The sequence below is a fragment of the Rutidosis leptorrhynchoides genome, chromosome 6, assembly GCF_046630445.1.
Source record: "Rutidosis leptorrhynchoides isolate AG116_Rl617_1_P2 chromosome 6, CSIRO_AGI_Rlap_v1, whole genome shotgun sequence".
In the NCBI taxonomy this organism is placed as follows: domain Eukaryota; kingdom Viridiplantae; phylum Streptophyta; class Magnoliopsida; order Asterales; family Asteraceae; genus Rutidosis; species Rutidosis leptorrhynchoides.
In genome coordinates this window covers 376,033,255-376,056,336 of record NC_092338.1, presented here as the reverse complement: position 1 = coordinate 376,056,336, position 23,082 = coordinate 376,033,255, and the positions used below count along the sequence as shown (strand labels likewise).

Sequence of the window (23,082 nt, the reverse complement as noted above, 5' to 3'; positions counted from 1 at the left end):
GAGAGAGATGACTTTCTCTTCTTGTGGGTGGAGAATTGTTTCTCCACCCGTGGTTAGAAAAACGACCTCTTTTCTACGCTAGAGTAGAGGAAGGATTGCCTACATCTCACCTCTCCCATACCTCGCAGGTGCGGGATTGAGTTTTGTTGTTGTATTAATAAATCATGCATGAAAACTAAGGGCCTGTTTACTTGTTATCTCATTAAGTCACATATGGATAAAGATGGCAGAATGTATATAGAATGACCATATCCATTAATCAGTGAATGAATGATCATGTTTACTTTTTGTGTTGAATAAATCGTCTGAATGATAAAAAGGACTATTATACCCTCAGACAAAATAATTGGAGCATTAATTTAATTTTTAAATGCTATAAAAATGACTACAAATGTAATAACATCACAATTTGGTATCTTTTAATCAGCATAAATAAATGTGTCCATATTCCATAATAATTACTCCGTATAAACAATGAAGCTCTTCCAAGAATCAATCTATTTCCATTTTTATACGGAACCATGTGAAGAAAAACAAGATCAATTTCAATTTTCACAGCAAGAATCGCAAAAACAAGAATCACAAATCAGTATTCAAAACATCAAAACAGAACCAAAGATCCACCAAATCACAAATCGACTGTTGTGTATTCAATGTGGACTGCTGCGTATTCTTTAAGATTAATATGGTGAAGAAGATTATACCAGTAGATGATAATGATACATGTAAAAAATAAGGGATTTTAGTGATAGTTAAAACCCAGGACCTTAGTCCTTAGCTGTTCAAAAAGCGAATGGGTTTTCATCTCCAATTTCTTCACTTTATTCTTCGTTTTCTTTTCTAACTGAGATTTGTCACGTTTTTCGGTAACCGCTGGTGACACATCCATCATCGGAAAACACCCGCCAATTTCGGTCATCGGTGTACTTTCATCTTCAAATTCCAGTTTTCTTAATCAAGTCGGAGTACTCATTCTTTTATGATTAACACGAACAAAAGATGAAAAAAGGATAGAAAAAAAAAAAGATGGAAAGAAGATAAAAGGGTAAAGGTGGGAACATGAGTGGCTGTATGGGGTGTACATGGGTTTTTGTGGTGTCCCAGACATCTCCTTGGCTAGTTAAAATTAATAATTAAGGTGAAAGTAAACACCTAAGATTTCTTACCGAATAATCTTTTCAACCAAATAAGTCCATTAAGTTATAAGTAAACAGGCCCTAAATTAATAAACATGAGGCAACTATGGACCACAAACAACTTATATAACATGAGATTTAAACAAATCCAAGTAATTTACATGCTACTAGTCTGACGTCAGTTTCTCACATAACTCATATTTCTCTAACACTCATGTTCCAAAACTCAACTTCATGTTCAAGAACACTTAAAAAGGACACCTCTGCCTTCGAGATTACTTCAGGCGACGCGTTATTCAAACAACGATCAGCAATATCTCTCAAAGACTTGCAATACGCTCCAAAACCTTCGTTACCCCATCGTTCACACGTCTCTTGAAGCTCTTGTGGAATTTTACCACCTTCTTCAAGGCAATGAGCAAAGCTTTCTTGATACACAGCCTCAATGGCCCAAAACACTGAAATCGCAACAGCGTATTCGATTTCTGGACTCATTAAGCTCTCTAGAAACCTGTAAAGGCACGTTAAATTACCAATCATTGACTAAGTTTGAATCATGTAAACAAAGTCTATAATGGTAGATTATGTTAGACCTGCAATATTTAATGTTGGCGTTTTGAGGGATGACGCTGGTTAGTGAAACGTGAAACTTTGAAGCTTCTTTTTTGAACCAATTGATTTCGTCGTTTAAAGAAGCCATACCACCTAAGATCACTTCCATATCGAGTTCATTTCCTGATTCCTTACAGGATTTCATCAATGTACTTGCTACAAATGGGACGAATGATCTCACGAATATGTAATCCTGTCCCTGTGTTGTACATCATGAAATTCTAATAACTCTGACTAGTAGCAACTATTTCAAACTGACTTCATGTTAACATTCAATATAATTTAACCACCTAAATTGCAGTGATGATATATCTTACATTAAACTTTCTCTTCATCACATTCATTTTTTACTTTATTTCATACAACCATCATACAACAATTAAAGCAATAATGATCTTAGCCAACTAAACACTCTTTAAAAACTTTCTTACTAATTGCATTATAAAACAAGTAACAAGGTTGCAAAAATCACTACTCGGGTAGTACTTAATCGGAGGTTAAAATACAATGCAAATTTAGAGTAATATGGAATTAGTAAATGTATATGGGTAAAATATCTAGATATTAATATGTATATGAAAAATATCTAGATATTAAAATGTAAAGAAAAATCTAGATATTTATATGTGTAAGAAATATCTAGATATTTATATGTATAAAAATATCTAGATATTTATATATATCCATGGAAATATCTAGTTTTTAGAAACTTCCATGGAGTAGTATAAATATAGGTGATGGATTCATTTGTTTAAGTGTGTGAGTGAGAGTTGTGAGGAAGTGAGAAAAGAGTGAGTTAGAGAAAGAACGCTTATAAGTAGCGAGTAGAAAGAAAGTGTGGTGAGTGAGTAATATTGTAATTGTTTCTTTGTATTAATAAAAGTGTTCTTTGTTAAGTTTTCCGGTTAAGCCTCAGTTTGCGTTTAAGTTCTTAGTGCACTTGTGTTGTATCTATTATATGGTCGGCTTTGCCGCCTAAGTGATATATGGTCGGTTATACCGCATGAACGATATATGGTCGACACTGTCGCCTAAGTATTATTGTGCACTAAGGATTTATAAAATAAAAGGCTAACCAACGTCAAAGTGTTGGTATAGTGAGTGTTGTATAATCTAGGTCCTCTATAGTGGGTGTGTTGGGCTCGTCGAAGCTTCCAACAATTGGTATCAGAGCGGGTCGTTCGGGACCATTTCTAGTGGAGGAAAACATCGGTAAACGTTGGACGTTTACTTCACCGAAGCTCTAAGGGAGATTCTGTCGGAGCACATTTAGGGACTGTGAAAACTCATCGGTCTGGGACCAAGCTTATTGGACGTTGGACGTCATGATGGCAGATCTTGCAAGTACGAGCAGTGGAATCAAGAGTCTCAATAACCACAACTACGGTTATTGGCGGACCTGTATAGAATCCTACCTACAAGGACAGGATTTATGGGAAATAGTTGCTGGCAGTGACACAACGCCTCCACCGAAAGAAAATGCCGAAGCCTTGAGAAAATGGAACATCAAGGCCGGGAAGGCTTTATTTATATTGAAGACTACAATCGAGGAGGATCTATTGGAGCACATCCGTGACGAGAAAACACCAAAGGCAGCTTGGGAAACTTTTGAAAAATTATTTTCAAAGAAGAATGAAGCACGCCTCCAGCTCTTGGAAAATGAGCTTGCGGCTGTCACACAAGGAAGTCTATCTATTTCTCAATATTTCACCAAGGTGAAATCTATTTGTCGTGAGATATCTCAACTTGCTCCTGAAGAGAAAGTGAGTGATGCAAGGATGAAGAGAATTATCATCCATGGCTTAAGATCCGAGTATAATGGATTTATAGCCGCTGTGAGAGGATGGCCTACTCAACCATCATTAATAGAGCTGGAGAATTTATTGGCTAATCAAGAGGCATTAGCCAAGCAGATGAATGAAGTAACCATAAAAGACGGAGAAGATGCACTCTTCACCAATAAGAAGAAAGCAACATCTCGAAGACAAGATGCGATGAAAGAAAGTCAGACATATGGATGGAAGAGTCACCCAAAGTCAAAAGGCAACGCTTCAGGGGGAGCTCGGGGATCTCAACAAGGAAGAAGAGATCATCGCCAACAACATGGAGAAAATGATAAGAGAAAGAATTGTGAATGCTTCAATTGTGGCAAGTGGCAAGAAGGGTCATTTTGCTCGAGATTGTAAATTCCCCAAAAGGCGAACTTTTGAAGGAAATGTGGCCACCGTAAGAGATGAGGAGAAAGAGGTCACATTTGAAGCAACCATTAATGAGGAAACATGGGATGCAGAAGCTGGATTTTCTGTTGAAGCTGGCATGGATGATCAAGCTCTTGCAGCAACCTTAAAGTCAACAATAAACTACAAAGATGATTGGATCATCGATTCTGGGTGCTCAAATCATATGACCAATGATGAGACGAAGCTGCAAGAAATGGATGATTACAAAGGAAAGAGAGTCGTGTTGACAGCCGACAATTCAAGGTTATCTATTTCTCACATTGGAAAGACAATAATTCCAAATGAAGGCAGCTCTCATAAGCTCCAACTCGAGAAAAGGTGTATCTTGAAATGTCCCGTTCTTATTGATTAAAAACGTTCCATATTAATTGATTTCGTTGCGAGGTTTTGACCTCTATATGAGACGTTTTTCAAAGACTGCATTCATTTTTAAACAAACCATAACCTTTATTTCATCAATAAAGGTTTAAAAAGTTTTACGTAGATTATCAAATAATGATAATCTAAAATATCCTGTTTACACACGACCATTACATAATGGTTTACAATACAAATATGTTACAACAAAATAAGTTCCTTGAATGCAGTTTTTACACAATATCATACAAGCATGGACTCCAAATCTTGTCCTTATTTAAGTATGCGACAGCGGAAGCTCTTAATAATCACCTGAGAATAAACATGCTTAAAACGTCAACAAAAATGTTGGTGAGTTATAGGTTTAACCTATATATATCAAATCGTAACAATAGACCACAAGATTTCATATTTCAATACACATCCCATACATAGAGATAAAAATCATTCATATGGTGAACACCTGGTAACCGACAATAACAAGATGCATATATAAGAATATCCCCATCATTCCGGGACACCCTTCGGATATGATATAAATTTCGAAGTACTAAAGCATCCGGTACTTTGGATGGGGTTTGTTAGGCCCAATAGATCTATCTTTAGGATTCGCGTCAATTAGGGTGTCTGTTCCCTAATTCTTAGATTACCAGACTTAATAAAAAGGGGCATATTCGATTTCGATAATTCAACCATAGAATGTAGTTTCACGTACTTGTGTCTATTTTGTAAATCATTTATAAAACCTGCATGTATTCTCATCCCAAAAATATTAGATTTTAAAAGTGGGACTATAACTCACTTTCACAGATTTTTACTTCGTCGGGAAGTAAGACTTGGCCACTGGTTGATTCACGAACCTATAACAATATATACATATATATTAAAGTATGTTCAAAATATATTTACAACACTTTTAATATATTTTGATGTTTTAAGTTTATTAAGTCAGCTGTCCTCGTTAGTAACCTATAACTAGTTGTCCACAGTTAGATGTACAGAAATAAATCGATAAATATTATCTTGAATCAATCCACGACCCAGTGTATACGTATCTCAGTATTGATCACAACTCAAACTATATATATTTTGGAATCAACCTCAACCCTGTATAGCTAACTCCAACATTCACATATAGAGTGTCTATGGTTGTTCCGAAATATATATAGATGTGTCGACATGATAGGTCGAAACATTGTATACGTGTCTATGGTATCTCAAGATTACATAATATACAATACAAGTTGATTAAGTTATGGTTGGAATAGATTTGTTACCAATTTTCACGTAGCTAAAATGAGAAAAATTATCCAATCTTGTTTTACCCATAACTTCTTCATTTTAAATCCGTTTTGAGTGAATCAAATTGCTATGATTTCATATTGAACTCTATTTTATGAATCTAAACAGAAAAAGTATAGGTTTATAGTCGGAAAAATAAGTTACAAGTCGTTTTTGTAAAGGTAGTCATTTCAGTCGAAAGAACGACGTCTAGATGACCATTTTAGAAAACATACTTCCACTTTGAGTTTAACCATAATTTTTGGATATAGTTTCATGTTCATAATAAAAATCATTTTCTCAGAATAACAACTTTTAAATCAAAGTTTATCATAGTTTTTAATTAACTAACCCAAAACAGCCCGCGGTGTTACTACGACGGCGTAAATCCGGTTTTACGGTGTTTTTCGTGTTTCCAGGTTTTAAATCATTAAGTTAGCATATCATATAGATATAGAACATGTGTTTAGTTGATTTTAAAAGTCAAGTTAGAAGGATTAACTTTTGTTTGCGAACAAGTTTAGAATTAACTAAACTATGTTCTAGTGATTACAAGTTTAAACCTTCGAATAAGATAGCTTTATATGTATGAATCGAATGATGTTATGAACATCATTACTACCTTAATTTCCTTGGATAAACCTACTGGAAAAGAGAAAAATGGATCTAGCTTCAATGGATCCTTGGATGGCTCGAAGTTCTTGAAGCAGAATCATGACACGAAAACAAGTTCAAGTAAGATCATCACTTGAAATAAGATTGTTATAGTTATAGAAATTGAACCAAAGTTTGAATATGATTATTACCTTGTATTAGAATGATAACCTACTGTAAGAAACAAAGATTTCTTGAGGTTGGATGATCACCTTACAAGATTGGAAGTGAGCTAGCAAACTTGAAAGTATTCTTGATTTTATGAAACTAGAACTTTTGGAATTTATGAAGAACACTTAGAACTTGAAGATAGAACTTGAGAGAGATCAATTAGATGAAGAAAATTGAAGAATGAAAGTGTTTGTAGGTGTTTTTGGTCGTTGGTGTATGGATTAGATATAAAGGATATGTAATTTTGTTTTCATGTAAATAAGTCATGAATGATTACTCATATTTTTGTAATTTTATGAGATATTTCATGCTAGTTGCCAAATGATGGTTCCCACATGTGTTAGGTGACTCACATGGGCTGCTAAGAGCTGATCATTGGAGTGTATATACCAATAGTACATACATCTAAAAGCTGTGTATTGTACGAGTACGAATACGGGTGCATACGAGTAGAATTGTTGATGAAACTGAACGAGGATGTAATTGTAAGCATTTTTGTTAAATAGAAGTATTTTGATAAGTGTATTGAAGTCTTTCAAAAGTGTATAAATACATATTAAAACACTACATGTATATACATTTTAACTGAGTCGTTAAGTCATCGTTAGTCGTTACATGTAAGTGTTGTTTTGAAACCTTTAGGTTAACGATCTTGTTAAATGTTGTTAACCCAATGTTTATAATATCAAATGAGATTTTAAATTATTATATTATCATGATATTATCATGTATGAATATCTCTTAATATGATATATATACATTAAATGTCTTTACAACGATAATCGTTACATATATGTCTCGTTTAAAAATCATTAAGTTAGTAGTCTTGTTTTTACATATGTAGTTCATTGTTAATATACTTTATGATATGTTTTCTTATCATAGTATCATGTTAACTATATATATATATCCATATATATGTCATCATATAGTTTTTACAAGTTTTAACGTTCGTGAATCACCGATCAACTTGGGTGGTCAATTGTCTATATGAAACATATTTCAATTAATCAAGTCTTAACAAGTTTGATTGCTTAACATGTTGGAAACATTTAATCATGTAAATATCAATCTCAATTAATATATATAAACATGGAAAAGTTCGGGTCACTACAGTACCTACCCGTTAAATAAATTTCGTCCCGAAATTTTAAGCTGTTGAAGGTGTTGACGAATCTTCTGGAAATAGATGCGGATATTTCTTCTTCATCTGATCTTCACGCTCCCAGGTGAACTCGGGTCCTCTACGAGCATTCCATCGAACCTTAACAATTGGTATCTTGTTTTGCTTAAGTCTTTTAACCTCACGATCCATTATTTCGACGGGTTCTTCGATGAATTGAAGTTTTTCGTTGATTTGGATTTCATCTAACGGAATAGTGAGATCTTCTTTAGCAAAACATTTCTTTAAATTCGAGACGTGGAAAGTGTTATGTACAGCCGCGAGTTGTTGAGGTAACTCTAGTCGGTAAGCTACTGGTCCGACACGATCAATAATCTTGAATGGTCCAATATACCTTGGATTTAATTTCCCTCGTTTACCAAATCGAACAACGCCTTTCCAAGGTGCAACTTTAAGCATGACCATCTCTCCAATTTCAAATTCTATATCTTTTCTTTTAATGTCAGCGTAGCTCTTTTGTCGACTTTGGGCGGTTTTCAACCGTTGTTGAATTTGGATGATCTTCTCGGTAGTTTCTTGTATAATCTCCGGACCCGTAATCTGTCTATCCCCCACTTCACTCCAACAAATCGGAGACCTGCACTTTCTACCATAAAGTGCTTCAAACGGCGCCATCTCAATGCTTGAATGGTAGCTGTTGTTGTAGGAAAATTCTGCTAACGGTAGATGTCGATCCCAACTGTTTCCGAAATCAATAACACATGCTCGTAGCATGTCTTCAAGCGTTTGTATCGTCCTTTCGCTCTGCCCATCAGTTTGTGGATGATAGGCAGTACTCATGTCTAGACGAGTTCCTAATGCTTGCTGTAATGTCTGCCAGAATCTTGAAATAAATCTGCCATCCCTATCAGAGATAATAGAGATTGGTATTCCATGTCTGGAGACGACTTCCTTCAAATACAGTCGTGCTAACTTCTCCATCTTGTCATCTTCTCTTATTGGTAGGAAGTGTGCTGATTTGGTGAGACGATCAACTATTACCCAAATAGTATCAAAACCACTTGCAGTCCTTGGCAATTTAGTGATGAAATCCATGGTAATGTTTTCCCATTTCCATTCCGGGATTTCGGGTTGTTGAAGTAGACCTGATGGTTTCTGATGCTCAGCTTTGACCTTAGAACACGTCAAACATTCTCCTACGTATTTAGCAACATCGGCTTTCATACCCGGCCACCAAAAATGTTTCTTGAGATCCTTGTACATCTTCCCCGTTCCAGGATGTATTGAGTATCTGGTTTTATGAGCTTCTCTAAGTACCATTTCTCTCATATCTCCAAATTTTGGTACCCAAATCCTTTCAGCCCTATACCGGGTTCCGTCTTCCCGAATATTAAGATGCTTCTCCGATCCTTTGGGTATTTCATCCTTTAAATTTCCCTCTTTTAAAACTCCTTGTTGCGCCTCCCTTATTTGAGTAGTAATGTTATTATGAATCATTATATTCATAGATTTTACTCGAATGGGTTCTCTGTCCTTCCTGCTCAAGGCATCGGCTACCACATTTGCCTTCCCCGGGTGGTAACGAATCTCAAAGTCGTAATCATTCAACAATTCAATCCACCTACGCTGCCTCATATTCAGTTGTTTCTGATTAAATATGTGTTGAAGACTTTTGTGGTCGGTATATATAATACTTTTGACCCCATATAAGTAGTGCCTCCAAGTCTTTAATGCAAAAACAACCGCGCCTAATTCCAAATCATGCGTCGTATAATTTTGTTCGTGAATCTTCAATTGTCTAGACGCATAAGCAATCACCTTCGTTCGTTGCATTAATACACAACCGAGACCTTGCTTTGATGCATCACAATAAATCACAAAATCATCATTCCCTTCAGGCAATGACAATATAGGTGCCGTAGTTAGCTTTTTCTTCAATAACTGAAACGCTTTCTCTTGTTCATCATTCCATTCAAATTTCTTCCCTTTATGCGTTAATGCAGTCAAGGGTTTTGCTATTCTGGAAAAGTCTTGGATGAACCTTCTGTAGTAACCAGCTAGTCCTAAAAACTGGCGTATGTGTTTCGGAGTTTTCGGGGTTTCCCACTTTTCAACAGTTTCTATCTTTGCCGGATCCACCTTAATACCTTCTTTGTTCACTATGTGACCGAGGAATTGAACTTCTTCCAACCAAAATGCACACTTTGAAAACTTAGCGTACAATTCTTCCTTCCTCAATACTTCTAACACCTTTCTCAAATGTTCACCGTGTTCTTGGTCATTCTTTGAGTAAATAAGTATGTCATCAATGAAAACAATGACAAACTTGTCAAGGTATGGTCCACACACTCGGTTCATAAGGTCCATGAACACAGCTGGTGCATTAGTTAAACCAAACGGCATGACCATAAACTCGTAATGACCGTAACGTGTTCTGAAAGCAGTCTTTGGAATATCATCTTCTTTCACCCGCATTTGATGATACCCGGAACGTAAGTCAATCTTTGAATAAACAGACGAGCCTTGTAGTTGATCAAATAAGTCGTCGATTCTCGGTAGTGGGTAGCGGTTCTTGATGGTAAGTTTGTTCAACTCTCGGTAGTCGATACACAACCTGAATGTACCATCTTTCTTCTTGACAAACAAAACAGGAGCTCCCCACGGTGATGTGCTTGGTCGAATGAAACCACGCTCTAAAAGTTCTTGTAATTGGCTTTGCAGTTCTTTCATCTCGCTGGGTGCGAGTCTGTAAGGAGCACGAGCTATTGGTGCAGCTCCTGGTACAAGATCTATTTGAAATTCAACGGATCGATGTGGGGGTAATCCCGGTAATTCTTTCGGAAATACATCGGGAAATTCTTTTGCAATGGGAACATCATTGATGCTCTTTTCTTCAGTTTGTACTTTCTCGACGTGTGCTAGAACAGCATAGCAACCTTTTCTTATTAGTTTTTGTGCCTTCAAATTACTAATAAGATGTAGCTTCGTGTTGCCCTTTTCTCCGTACACCATTAAGGGTTTTCCTTTTTCTCGTATAATGCGAATTGCATTTTTGTAACAAACGATCTCCGCTTTCACTTCTTTCAACCAGTCCATACCGATTATCACATCAAAACTCCCTAACTCTACTGGTATCAAATCAATCTTAAATGTTTCGCTAACCAGTTTAATTTCTCGATTCCGACATATATTATCTGCTGAAATTAATTTACCATTTGCTAATTCGAGTAAAAATTTACTATCCAAAGGCGTCAATGGACAACTTAATTTAGCACAAAAATCTCTACTCATATAGCTTCTATCCGCACCCGAATCAAATAAAACGTAAGCAGATTTATTGTCAATAAGAAACGTACCCGTAACAAGCTCCGGGTCTTCCTGTGCCTCTGCCGCATTAATATTGAAAACTCTTCCGCGGCCTTGTCCATTCGTGTTCTCCTGGTTCGGGCAATTTCTAATAATGTGGCCCGGTTTTCCACATTTATAACAAACTACATTGGCATAACTTGCTCCGACACTACTTGCTCCGCCATTACTCGTTCCGACACCATTTGTTCCTTTCGTTCTGTTAACCCCTGGTCCGTAGACATCACACTTCGCCGCGCTATGACCATTTCTTTTACACTTGTTGCAAAATTTGGTGCAGAACCCTGAGTGATTCTTTTCACACCTTTGGCATAGCTGCTTCTGATTGTTGTTGTTGTTGCGGTTATTATTGTTGTTGGGATGATTGTTGTAGTTGCTGTTGTTGTTGTTGTTGTTGTTGTTGGGCCGTTTGTTGTAGTTGCGATTGATGTTGCGATTGTTGGGATAATTGTTGCGATTATTGTTGTAATTGCTGTTGTTGTTGTATTGGTGATTCTTATCACCGTTTTCCTCCCACTTTCTTTTGACTTGCTTCACATTGGCCTCTTCAGCAGTCTGTTCTTTAATTCTTTCTTCAATCTGGTTCACTAGTTTGTGAGCCATTCTACATGCCTGTTGTATGGAGGCGGGCTCGTGTGAACTTATATCTTCTTGGATTCTTTCCGGTAATCCTTTCACAAACGCGTCGATCTTCTCTTCCTCATCTTCGAATGCTCCCGGACACAATAGGCACAATTCTGTGAATCGTCTTTCGTACGTGGTAATATCAAATCCTTGGGTTCGTAACCCTCTAAGTTCTGTCTTGAGCTTATTGACCTCGGTTCTGGGACGGTACTTCTCGTTCATCAAGTGCTTGAATGCTGACCACGGTAGTGCGTACGCATCATCTTGTCCCACTTGCTCTAGATAGGTATTCCACCATGTTAACGCAGAACCTGTGAAGGTATGCGTAGCGTACTTCACTTTGTCCTCTTCAGTACACTTACTTATGGCAAACACCGATTCAACCTTCTCGGTCCACCGTTTCAATCCGATCGGTCCTTCGGTTCCATCAAATTCCAAAGGTTTGCAGGCAGTGAATTCTTTGTAGGTGCATCCTACACGATTTCCTGTACTGCTAGATCCAAGGTTATTGTTGGTATGTAGCGCAGCCTGTACTGCGGCTATGTTTGAAGCTAGAAAAGTACGGAATTCCTCTTCATTCATATTCACGGTGTGTCGAGTAGTCGGTGCCATTTCCTTCAAAATAGTTAAATGGAACAAGTTAATCATACAGAATATTAAGAGTAGTTAATAGTATTTCATAGCATAATATGAACTCATTTATAAAAGCTTTTTCTTCATATTAGCATTTTATAAGTTTAAATTCGGGTAGTACCTACCCGTTAAGTTCATACTTAGTAGCTAATATACAATTCAACTACTACAATTCTATATGAAAAACTGATTGTAATAATATTTCGCGTTCAAACTTTTATACAATATTTTACAAACTTACAATACCGCTTATTTTACATAAAGCATGAAATATAGCACACAATAACTTTGATACAAGATAGTTGTGAAGACAATTCTAGCTAGTACACAAGTCGTTCAGCAAAGGCAATAAAGACACGTAATTCATACGTCCAGAAACAAGTCATGCATTCTGGTTTTACTAGGACTACTTCCCATCCTTGGTCTTGTGCAACATAACCGTTATGGCCGTTGATAAGACAGCGTGTTGTAACGTCATCAAAGGGACGAGGGTTACGTAATGTCCAACAGTCCCGTAATAATCTAAAAACCTCATTTCTTACCCCAATTACCGACTCCGTCACTTGTGGAAACGTTTTGTTTAATAGTTGTAGCCCGATGTTCTTGTTCTCACTTTGGTGAGAAGCGAACATTACTAATCCGTAAGCATAACATGCTTCTTTATGTTGCATGTTAGCCGCTTTTTCTAAATCACGAAGTCCAATATTCGGATATATTGAGTCAAAATAATTTCTTAACCCGTTGCGTAAAATAGCATTTGGGTTCCCCGCAATATATGCGTCAAAGTAAACACATCGTAACTTATGGGTTTCCCAATGTGATATCCCCCATCTTTCAAACGAAAGTCTCTTATAAACCAAGACATTCTTGGAACGTTCTTCGAATGTCTTACAAACTGATCTCGCCTTAAATAGTTGTGCCGAAGAATTCTGGCCGACTCTAGACAAGATTTCATCAATCATGTCTCCGGGTAGGTCTCTTAAAATATTGGGTTGTCTATCCATTTTGTGTTTTTAAACTGTAAAATAGACAAGAGTTAGATTCATAAAAAAAAATACTTATTAATACAAGCAATTTTTACATATATCATAAAGCATAAGAACACTATATTCCATATATTACACCACACGAATACAACTATCTTATTCCGACTCGCTCGTTTCTTCTTCTTCGGTTTTGGTTCGTTTTTCCAAGTTTCTAGGGATATATGATGTTCCCCTAATACGAGCCGTCGTTGTCCACATTGGTTTAGAAAAACCTGGTGGTTTAGAGGTTCCCGGGTCATTGTTACAACTTAAGGACTTCGGGGGTTGACGATACATATAAAGTTCATCGGGGTTGGAATTAGATTTCTCTATTTTTATGCCCTTTCCCTTATTATTTTCTTTTGCCTTTTTAAATTCAGTTGGGGTAATTTCTATAACATCATCGGAATTCTCGTCGGAATCCGATTCATCGGAGAATTGGTAATCCTCCCAATATTTTGCTTCCTTGGCGGAAACACCATTGACCATAATTAACTTTGGTCGGTTGGTTGAAGATTTTCTTTTACTTAACCGTTTTATTATTTCCCCCACCGGTTCTATTTCTTCATCCGGTTCCGATTCTTCTTCCGGTTCCGATTCTTCTTCCGGTTCCGACTCTTCTTCCGGTTCCTCTTCGGGAACTTGTGAATCAGTCCACAAATCATTCCAATTTATATTTGACTCTTCATTATTATTAGGTGAGTCAATGGGACTTGTTCTAGAGGTAGACATCTATCACATAATATCAAACACGTTAAGAGATTAATATATCACATAATATTCATATGTTAAAAATATATAGTTTCCAACAAAAATGTTAAGCAATCATTTTTAAAGAAAACACGGTCGAAGTCCAGACTCACTAATGCATCCTAACAAACTCGATAAGACACACTAATGCAAATTTTCTGGTTCTCTAAGACCAACGCTCGGATACCAACTGAAATGTCCCGTTCTTATTGATTAAAAACGTTCCATATTAATTGATTTCGTTGCGAGGTTTTGACCTCTATATGAGACGTTTTTCAAAGACTGCATTCATTTTTAAACAAACCATAACCTTTATTTCATCAATAAAGGTTTAAAAAGTTTTACGTAGATTATCAAATAATGATAATCTAAAATATCCTGTTTACACACGACCATTACATAATGGTTTACAATACAAATATGTTACAACAAAATAAGTTCCTTGAATGCAGTTTTTACACAATATCATACAAGCATGGACTCCAAATCTTGTCCTTATTTAAGTATGCGACAGCGGAAGCTCTTAATAATCACCTGAGAATAAACATGCTTAAAACGTCAACAAAAATGTTGGTGAGTTATAGGTTTAACCTATATATATCAAATCGTAACAATAGACCACAAGATTTCATATTTCAATACACATCCCATACATAGAGATAAAAATCATTCATATGGTGAACACCTGGTAACCGACAATAACAAGATGCATATATAAGAATATCCCCATCATTCCGGGACACCCTTCGGATATGATATAAATTTCGAAGTACTAAAGCATCCGGTACTTTGGATGGGGTTTGTTAGGCCCAATAGATCTATCTTTAGGATTCGCGTCAATTAGGGTGTCTGTTCCCTAATTCTTAGATTACCAGACTTAATAAAAAGGGGCATATTCGATTTCGATAATTCAACCATAGAATGTAGTTTCACGTACTTGTGTCTATTTTGTAAATCATTTATAAAACCTGCATGTATTCTCATCCCAAAAATATTAGATTTTAAAAGTGGGACTATAACTCACTTTCACAGATTTTTACTTCGTCGGGAAGTAAGACTTGGCCACTGGTTGATTCACGAACCTATAACAATATATACATATATATTAAAGTATGTTCAAAATATATTTACAACACTTTTAATATATTTTGATGTTTTAAGTTTATTAAGTCAGCTGTCCTCGTTAGTAACCTATAACTAGTTGTCCACAGTTAGATGTACAGAAATAAATCGATAAATATTATCTTGAATCAATCCACGACCCAGTGTATACGTATCTCAGTATTGATCACAACTCAAACTATATATATTTTGGAATCAACCTCAACCCTGTATAGCTAACTCCAACATTCACATATAGAGTGTCTATGGTTGTTCCGAAATATATATAGATGTGTCGACATGATAGGTCGAAACATTGTATACGTGTCTATGGTATCTCAAGATTACATAATATACAATACAAGTTGATTAAGTTATGGTTGGAATAGATTTGTTACCAATTTTCACGTAGCTAAAATGAGAAAAATTATCCAATCTTGTTTTACCCATAACTTCTTCATTTTAAATCCGTTTTGAGTGAATCAAATTGCTATGATTTCATATTGAACTCTATTTTATGAATCTAAACAGAAAAAGTATAGGTTTATAGTCGGAAAAATAAGTTACAAGTCGTTTTTGTAAAGGTAGTCATTTCAGTCGAAAGAACGACGTCTAGATGACCATTTTAGAAAACATACTTCCACTTTGAGTTTAACCATAATTTTTGGATATAGTTTCATGTTCATAATAAAAATCATTTTCTCAGAATAACAACTTTTAAATCAAAGTTTATCATAGTTTTTAATTAACTAACCCAAAACAGCCCGCGGTGTTACTACGACGGCGTAAATCCGGTTTTACGGTGTTTTTCGTGTTTCCAGGTTTTAAATCATTAAGTTAGCATATCATATAGATATAGAACATGTGTTTAGTTGATTTTAAAAGTCAAGTTAGAAGGATTAACTTTTGTTTGCGAACAAGTTTAGAATTAACTAAACTATGTTCTAGTGATTACAAGTTTAAACCTTCGAATAAGATAGCTTTATATGTATGAATCGAATGATGTTATGAACATCATTACTACCTTAATTTCCTTGGATAAACCTACTGGAAAAGAGAAAAATGGATCTAGCTTCAATGGATCCTTGGATGGCTCGAAGTTCTTGAAGCAGAATCATGACACGAAAACAAGTTCAAGTAAGATCATCACTTGAAATAAGATTGTTATAGTTATAGAAATTGAACCAAAGTTTGAATATGATTATTACCTTGTATTAGAATGATAATCTACTGTAAGAAACAAAGATTTCTTGAGGTTGGATGATCACCTTACAAGATTGGAAGTGAGCTAGCAAACTTGAAAGTATTCTTGATTTTATGAAACTAGAACTTTTGGAATTTATGAAGAACACTTAGAACTTGAAGATAGAACTTGAGAGAGATCAATTAGATGAAGAAAATTGAAGAATGAAAGTGTTTGTAGGTGTTTTTGGTCGTTGGTGTATGGATTAGATATAAAGGATATGTAATTTTGTTTTCATGTAAATAAGTCATGAATGATTACTCATATTTTTGTAATTTTATGAGATATTTCATGCTAGTTGCCAAATGATGGTTCCCACATGTGTTAGGTGACTCACATGGGCTGCTAAGAGCTGATCATTGGAGTGTATATACCAATAGTACATACATCTAAAAGCTGTGTATTGTACGAGTACGAATACGGGTGCATACGAGTAGAATTGTTGATGAAACTGAACGAGGATGTAATTGTAAGCATTTTTGTTAAATAGAAGTATTTTGATAAGTGTATTGAAGTCTTTCAAAAGTGTATAAATACATATTAAAACACTACATGTATATACATTTTAACTGAGTCGTTAAGTCATCGTTAGTCGTTACATGTAAGTGTTGTTTTGAAACCTTTAGGTTAACGATCTTGTTAAATGTTGTTAACCCAATGTTTATAATATCAAATGAGATTTTAAATTATTATATTATCATGATATTATCATGTATGAATATCTCTTAATATGATATATATACATTAAATGTCTTTACAACGATAATCGTTACATATATGTCTCGTTTAAAAATCATTAAGTTAGTAGTCTTGTTTTTACATATGTAGTTCATTGTTAATATACTTTATGATATGTTTTCTTATCATAGTATCATGTTAACTATATATATATATCCATATATATGTCATCATATAGTTTTTACAAGTTTTAACGTTCGTGAATCACCGATCAACTTGGGTGGTCAATTGTCTATATGAAACATATTTCAATTAATCAAGTCTTAACAAGTTTGATTGCTTAACATGTTGGAAACATTTAATCATGTAAATATCAATCTCAATTAATATATATAAACATGGAAAAGTTCGGGTCACTACATATCTTGTCCCTGGCCTAAAGAAGAATTTACTATCAGTACCACAATTGACAACAGAAGGGAATTATGTGCTCTTTAGACCAGAAGATGTGTCCGTATTCAAGAGTGTGAAGGTGGTTGGCAATCCAATTATGCAAGGAAGAAGAATAGAGTCGGTCTATGTACTATCTGCTGAAACAGCATATGTGGATAAGACTCGAAATAATGAGACGACTGATCTTTGGCATGAACGTCTTGGGCATGTGGGCTACAACAAGTTAAAGGAGATGATGGTGAAACACATAGTAAATGGGCTTCCTCAAATTGATATCTGAACAGATACAATATGTGTTGGATGTCAATTTGGAAAAGCTCACCAATTGCCATTCAAGGAGTCACAACATCAGTCCAAGACACCACTAGAGCTCATACACTCAGACGTCTTTGGCCCAGTGAAACAAACATCACTTGGAGGAATGAAGTATATGGTGACATTCATTGATGACTTCTCAAGGTATGTGTGGGTTTACTTCATGAAGGAAAAGTCGGAGACTTTTCAGAAGTTTAAAGAGTTCAAGAAGAAGATAGAAAGTGAGCTCAATAATAAGATTAGGTGCTTACGCACAGATAATGGAGGAGAATATTTATCGACTGAGTTCAATATGTATCTTGAGAAGCACAAGATCAGAAGGCAATTAACTTGCCCTAATACTCCACAACAGAATGGAGTGGCAGAACGTAAGAATCGTCATCTTGCTGAAACTTGTCAAAGTATGCTTCATGGTAAGAATGTACCAGGAAGATTTTGGGCCGAATGTATGAGGACGGCTTCATACGTGATTAACAGACTCCCACAAACAAAGTTGAGATATATTTCACCATATGAAAGATTATGGAAGATCAAGCCAACCGTCAATCATCTCAAGGTTTTTGAATGTGTATGCTACGTCTTCGTGCCAGATCATCTCCGAAGCAAATTTGTTAAGAAGGCAATTCGATGCATTTTTGTCGGTTATGATGAATCAATAAAAGGATGGAGATGTTGTGATCCAAATACTGGAAAGTGTCATACTTCAAGAAATGTGGTATTTGATGAAGCTTCTTCATGGTGGTCACCTCAAAAGATAGAGCTTCCAGAATCTCATAGATTAGAAGTTGTTCCAGAAGAAATAGAAGAACGTAAAGAGCAAATAGTAGATCCAACTAAAGAAGGAGAAGAGTCGTACTCTAAGGAAATGAGTCCATGGAAAACTGGTGTGAATCAATCTGTATCCAAGGAGGTTCGTCCAAGCCAAATGGATGTCGAGGAGCATGTACAAGAATTACGGAGATCAACAAGACCGAGGCAACCTAATCCGAGGTATGCCAATGCTACTCATGTGGATGAATCAATACCTATTGAGCCTTCTACTTATGAAGAAGCAGCACAAAGTCGAGAATGGCAGAAAGCGATGGAAGAAGAAATTAATGCACTAAAAGAAAACCAGACATGGAGTTTAGTTCCAAAGCTAAAAGATGTAAAACCAATATCTTGTAAATGGGTTTACAAGGTGAAGACTCGATCAGATGGCTCCATTGAAAGGTATAAAGCTCGACTTGTTGCTAGAGGTTTTTCTCAACAATATGGGCTGGATTATGAAGAAACGTTTGGTCCAGTGGCGAAGATCACAACAATTCGAGCTCTACTAGCTTTAGCCGCTAGCAAATCTTGGAAACTGTGGCAGATGGATGTCAAGAATGCTTTCTTACATGGAGAACTTGACAAAGACATTTATATGGATCAACCAAGAGGCTTTGAGAACAAAATCCATTCCGAGCATGTCTGCAAATTAAAAAAAGCACTATACGGCTTGAAGCAGGCTCCAAGAGCTTGGTACGGGAAGATTGGCGAGTTCTTGGTACAAAGTGGTTTCACAGTTGCTCCTTCAGATTCTAGTTTATTTGTGAAACAAGATCAAGAAAAACTAGCCATAGTGCTAGTATATGTGGATGACTTAATCATCACGGGAGATCACTATGAGGAGATCCAAAGAACAAGAGAGAATCTGTCTATCAGATTTCATATGAAGGAGCTTGGAGAACTCAAACATTTTCTTAGGACTCGAAATAGAGCATAAAAGAGAAGGATTATTTCTGGGACAACAGAAATATGCGCGAGATCTTTTACAAAAGTACGGAATGTTTAATTGCAAACCTATCTCAACTCCGATGGATCCGAATACAAAACTACGAGCAGATGAAGGAAAAAGTCTTCAAGATGTTACCATGTATCGAAAGTTGGTCGGAAGTCTTATTTATCTCACACTAAGCCGGCCAGACATATCGTATGCAGTTGGAGTGGTTAGTCGATACATGAGCAATCTGAAGAAGCCTCACCTTGATGTTGTACGACGCATCTTAAGGTATGTTAAAGGCACTATTAACTTTGGTATTTTATACAAGAAAACAAAAGAATGTCACGTGTCTGGATATTGTGACGCCGATTATGCTGGAGACTATGACACACGACGGTCAACAACTGGATACATGTTTAGTCTTGGATCGGGAGTAATATCATGGTGCAGCAAGAGACAATCAACAGCATCCTTGTCAAGCACTGAAGCAGAATATCGATCGGCATCATCAGCAACACAAGAAATTACTTGGTTGAAGCAACTAATGGAAGATCTTCATCAATCAACAGATTTTCAAGTAAATCTTTTCTGCGATAATCTATCAGCTATTCGATTAGCAGAGAATCCAGTCTTCCATGCAAGAACAAAACATATAGAAGTGCACTATCACTATGTTCGCGAGAAGGTCCTTGAAGGGGAGATCAAGATGATGCCAACAAAGACAGATGAACAGGTTGCAGATATATTCACCAAGAGCCTAAGTAAACCGAAGTTTACAAAATTCAGAGAAGCACTTGGAATGGTCTGCAAGACATCGTTGGAAGAAAATTTGCATTGAGGGGGAGTGTTAAAATACAATGCAAATTTAGAGTAATATGGAATTAGTAAATGTATATGGGTAAAATATCTAGATATTAATATGTATATGAAAAATATCTAGATATTAAAATGTAAAGAAAAATCTAGATATTTATATGTGTAAGAAATATCTAGATATTTATATGTATAAAAATATCTAGATATTTATATATATCCATGGAAATATCTAGTTTCTAGAAACTTCCATGGAGTAGTATAAATATAGGTGATGGATTCATTTGTTTAAGTGTGTGAGTGAGAGTTGTGAGGAAGTGAGAAAAGAGTGAGTTAGAGAAAGAACGCTTATAAGTAGCGAGTAGAAAGAAAGTGTGGTGAGTGAGTAATATTGTAATTGTTTCTTTGTATTAATAAAAGTGTTCTTTGTTAAGTTTTCCGGTTAAGCCTCAGTTTGTGTTTAAGTTCTTAGTGCACTTGTGTTGTATCTATTATATGGTCGGCTTTGCCGCCTAAGTGATATATGGTCGGTTATACCGCATGAACTATATATGGTCGACACTGTCGCCTAAGTATTATTGTGCACTAAGGATTTATAAAATAAAAGGCTAACCAACGTCAAAGTGTTGGTATAGTGAGTGTTGTAAAATCTAGGTCCTCTATAGTGGGTGTGTTGGGCTCGTCTAAGCTTCCAACACGGAGTACTCGGTTGGGACTTTTTAAGAAGTAATTGGCAACTCGAGGAGTACTAGGTAGTAATCAGATGTTGATGAAGTTTGACTTTGATCGAATTTTTGAGTAATTCCGAGATTAGGCCGAGTAATCCGACTAATTACGAGTTTTGGCCAAAAATCCGGAGTAATTCGGAGTTTTGGCCGAGTAATCCTGAGTTTTGGCCAACGTAATCCCATTGACCGATGGTTAACCGAGAGTAATCCGAGTTTTGGCTAGGGTTGACCTGAATTTTAACCAGAGTTTCGGCCGAGTAATCATGATTTTGGCCAATGTAATCCCATTGACCGATGGTTGACCGAGAGTAATCCGAGTTTCGGATAGGGTTGACAGAGTTTTGGCGAGGGTTGACCTGAGTATTAACCGAGTACTCAGACTAAACTTTAGTCGAGTACTCGCCGAGTTTTTTCGAGTCATAAACTAATAAAGTTAACTGATTTAGACTACCCAAAAACGCGGTTATTTCTACTTAATATACATGGCCTAACTAGATTTTCTTTTGATCTTTTCGATCCTAGCCAGGAAAATGTGTTACATAATGTTGATATCGTCATATCGGTACCTATTGGATTATCTTAAAAGTTAGATGCTAATGTAGTGTTTGGATCAGCTCTTTTAAAGTCTCTTTAACATACTGGAGTACATTATCTTAAAGCTAAAATGCCATTTTAAGTTAACAAACACTCTTTAAGACATAAAGCTAACCAAACCCTATAATTAACAAACATAATTCTATCTAGTGTTCCTAAAGCCTGCATGTATTAATAGTTAATAGTTATGATCAATCAATTAATAAAAAATCGTTGTTAAAAATCTGAAGTTTTTATTCAAGAAAAAAGGGAAAATAAATTACCAGCCATCTTTTAAAAGATGAAAAGTCAACGGAACCGTCACGGATACCGAGAATAAAAGGATGCCTGGTAGCACCCTCGTAAATAAAACGGTACTTCCTTAGCCACGCTTCCGTCACCGGGATGTTGGATTCTGTTCCTTCCGTCACCGGTTTATTCGCCGCCGACTCCATTTTGCTTATTGAATCACCGTGGTTCGAGCAGAAACTATATTGGGATTTTTTAGTTGATTTTTAAAAATACGGTAGTCTTATCGGGTGCCACAGGCCACGTCACTTTATAGACACGCATTTACTAGGAAGACACTTGTGACAACTTGGATCTACCCAAGTAGTCTCCGTTTAGATGACTCATAACTTCTGCATAGTGACATGTATGGCACAAATTCTATTTCTTTTAAAGACTTTTTACACCAGTACTCCCTCATTTATACATCTGATGCATGTCGTGTCTATGTCATGTTTTAGCTCCGGTGGTTACTTGATTTTACAAATATTGCTTTGATGGTCCCAGTTGATTTTTCGTTACAAATGTCCATTAAGTGTCATCACTTGATTAACAGGTGATGTTGTTTTATGATGTTTAATTCATCTTAAACAACATCATGTGATGACACTTAACAAACATTGTTAACGAAAATTAGAAGGAGGAACTACCAAGGCAACATTTATAAAATCAAGGCAACATTTGTAAAATCAAGTCATCACTGAAACTAAAAATTGACAGGGACGTGACATTGTAAAAATGAGGGACCATCGACGTAAAACAATCTAAGAAAAAAACAATACTACAGGTGCTTGTGTGGCTAACTAACTACTCCGTAGAACTTAACCTTCTACGACAGTTTAAATCAAATCAATTTGCAAAACGAAATTTTATTTTGAAAGTATAGATAAATTTTTTCTTCTCATTACAAGTGTTGGACACGTGTTCAATTACTATTTTAACTTTTCTCAAAATAAATGTTTATTTTCATGATATAACTAAGAGATTTTATTGGATAAATATGTTATTTGATTAGTAGAAAATATAGTTAGAAGATAACCCAATCTCACGTCAAAGGCCAACGCTGAAATTGGCTCCAATGGCACCATCAAGCCAATGTAAGACCCTGTTTTTATAGCAGCTCAGAACGGCGTTCCAGATACAATGAACGACGTTCCTAGAGCTAAACAGCGTT

The 23,082-nt window shown here is 35.9% G+C and overlaps 1 protein-coding gene across 1 annotated transcript; it reads right to left on the bottom strand.

Annotated features, from left to right (window-relative positions):
* Positions 1-1,250: 1,250 nt before the first annotated feature.
* On the bottom strand, positions 1,251-22,289 carry LOC139853177 (probable bifunctional TENA-E protein). The gene is made up of 3 exons (XM_071842558.1): positions 21,905-22,289; positions 1,730-1,947; positions 1,251-1,647 (listed from the first exon to the last, which is right to left on the bottom strand). The coding sequence occupies exons 1-3, from the start codon at positions 22,073-22,075 to the stop codon at positions 1,332-1,334; spliced, it is 705 nt and encodes a 234-aa protein (XP_071698659.1). The 5' UTR covers positions 22,076-22,289; the 3' UTR covers positions 1,251-1,331.
* Between the last annotated feature and the right edge of the window lie 793 nt (positions 22,290-23,082).

Coding starts and splice junctions, on each gene's coding strand:
- LOC139853177 (XM_071842558.1), bottom strand. CDS start 22,075: ATGGAGTCGGCGGCGAATAAACCGGTGACGGAAGGAACAGAATCCAAC. Junction 1,948..21,904: donor CATCTTTTAAAAGATGGCTG/GTAATTTATTTT, acceptor TGTACAACACAG/GGACAGGATTACATATTCGT. Junction 1,648..1,729: donor GCCAACATTAAATATTGCAG/GTCTAACATAAT, acceptor GTGCCTTTACAG/GTTTCTAGAGAGCTTAATGA.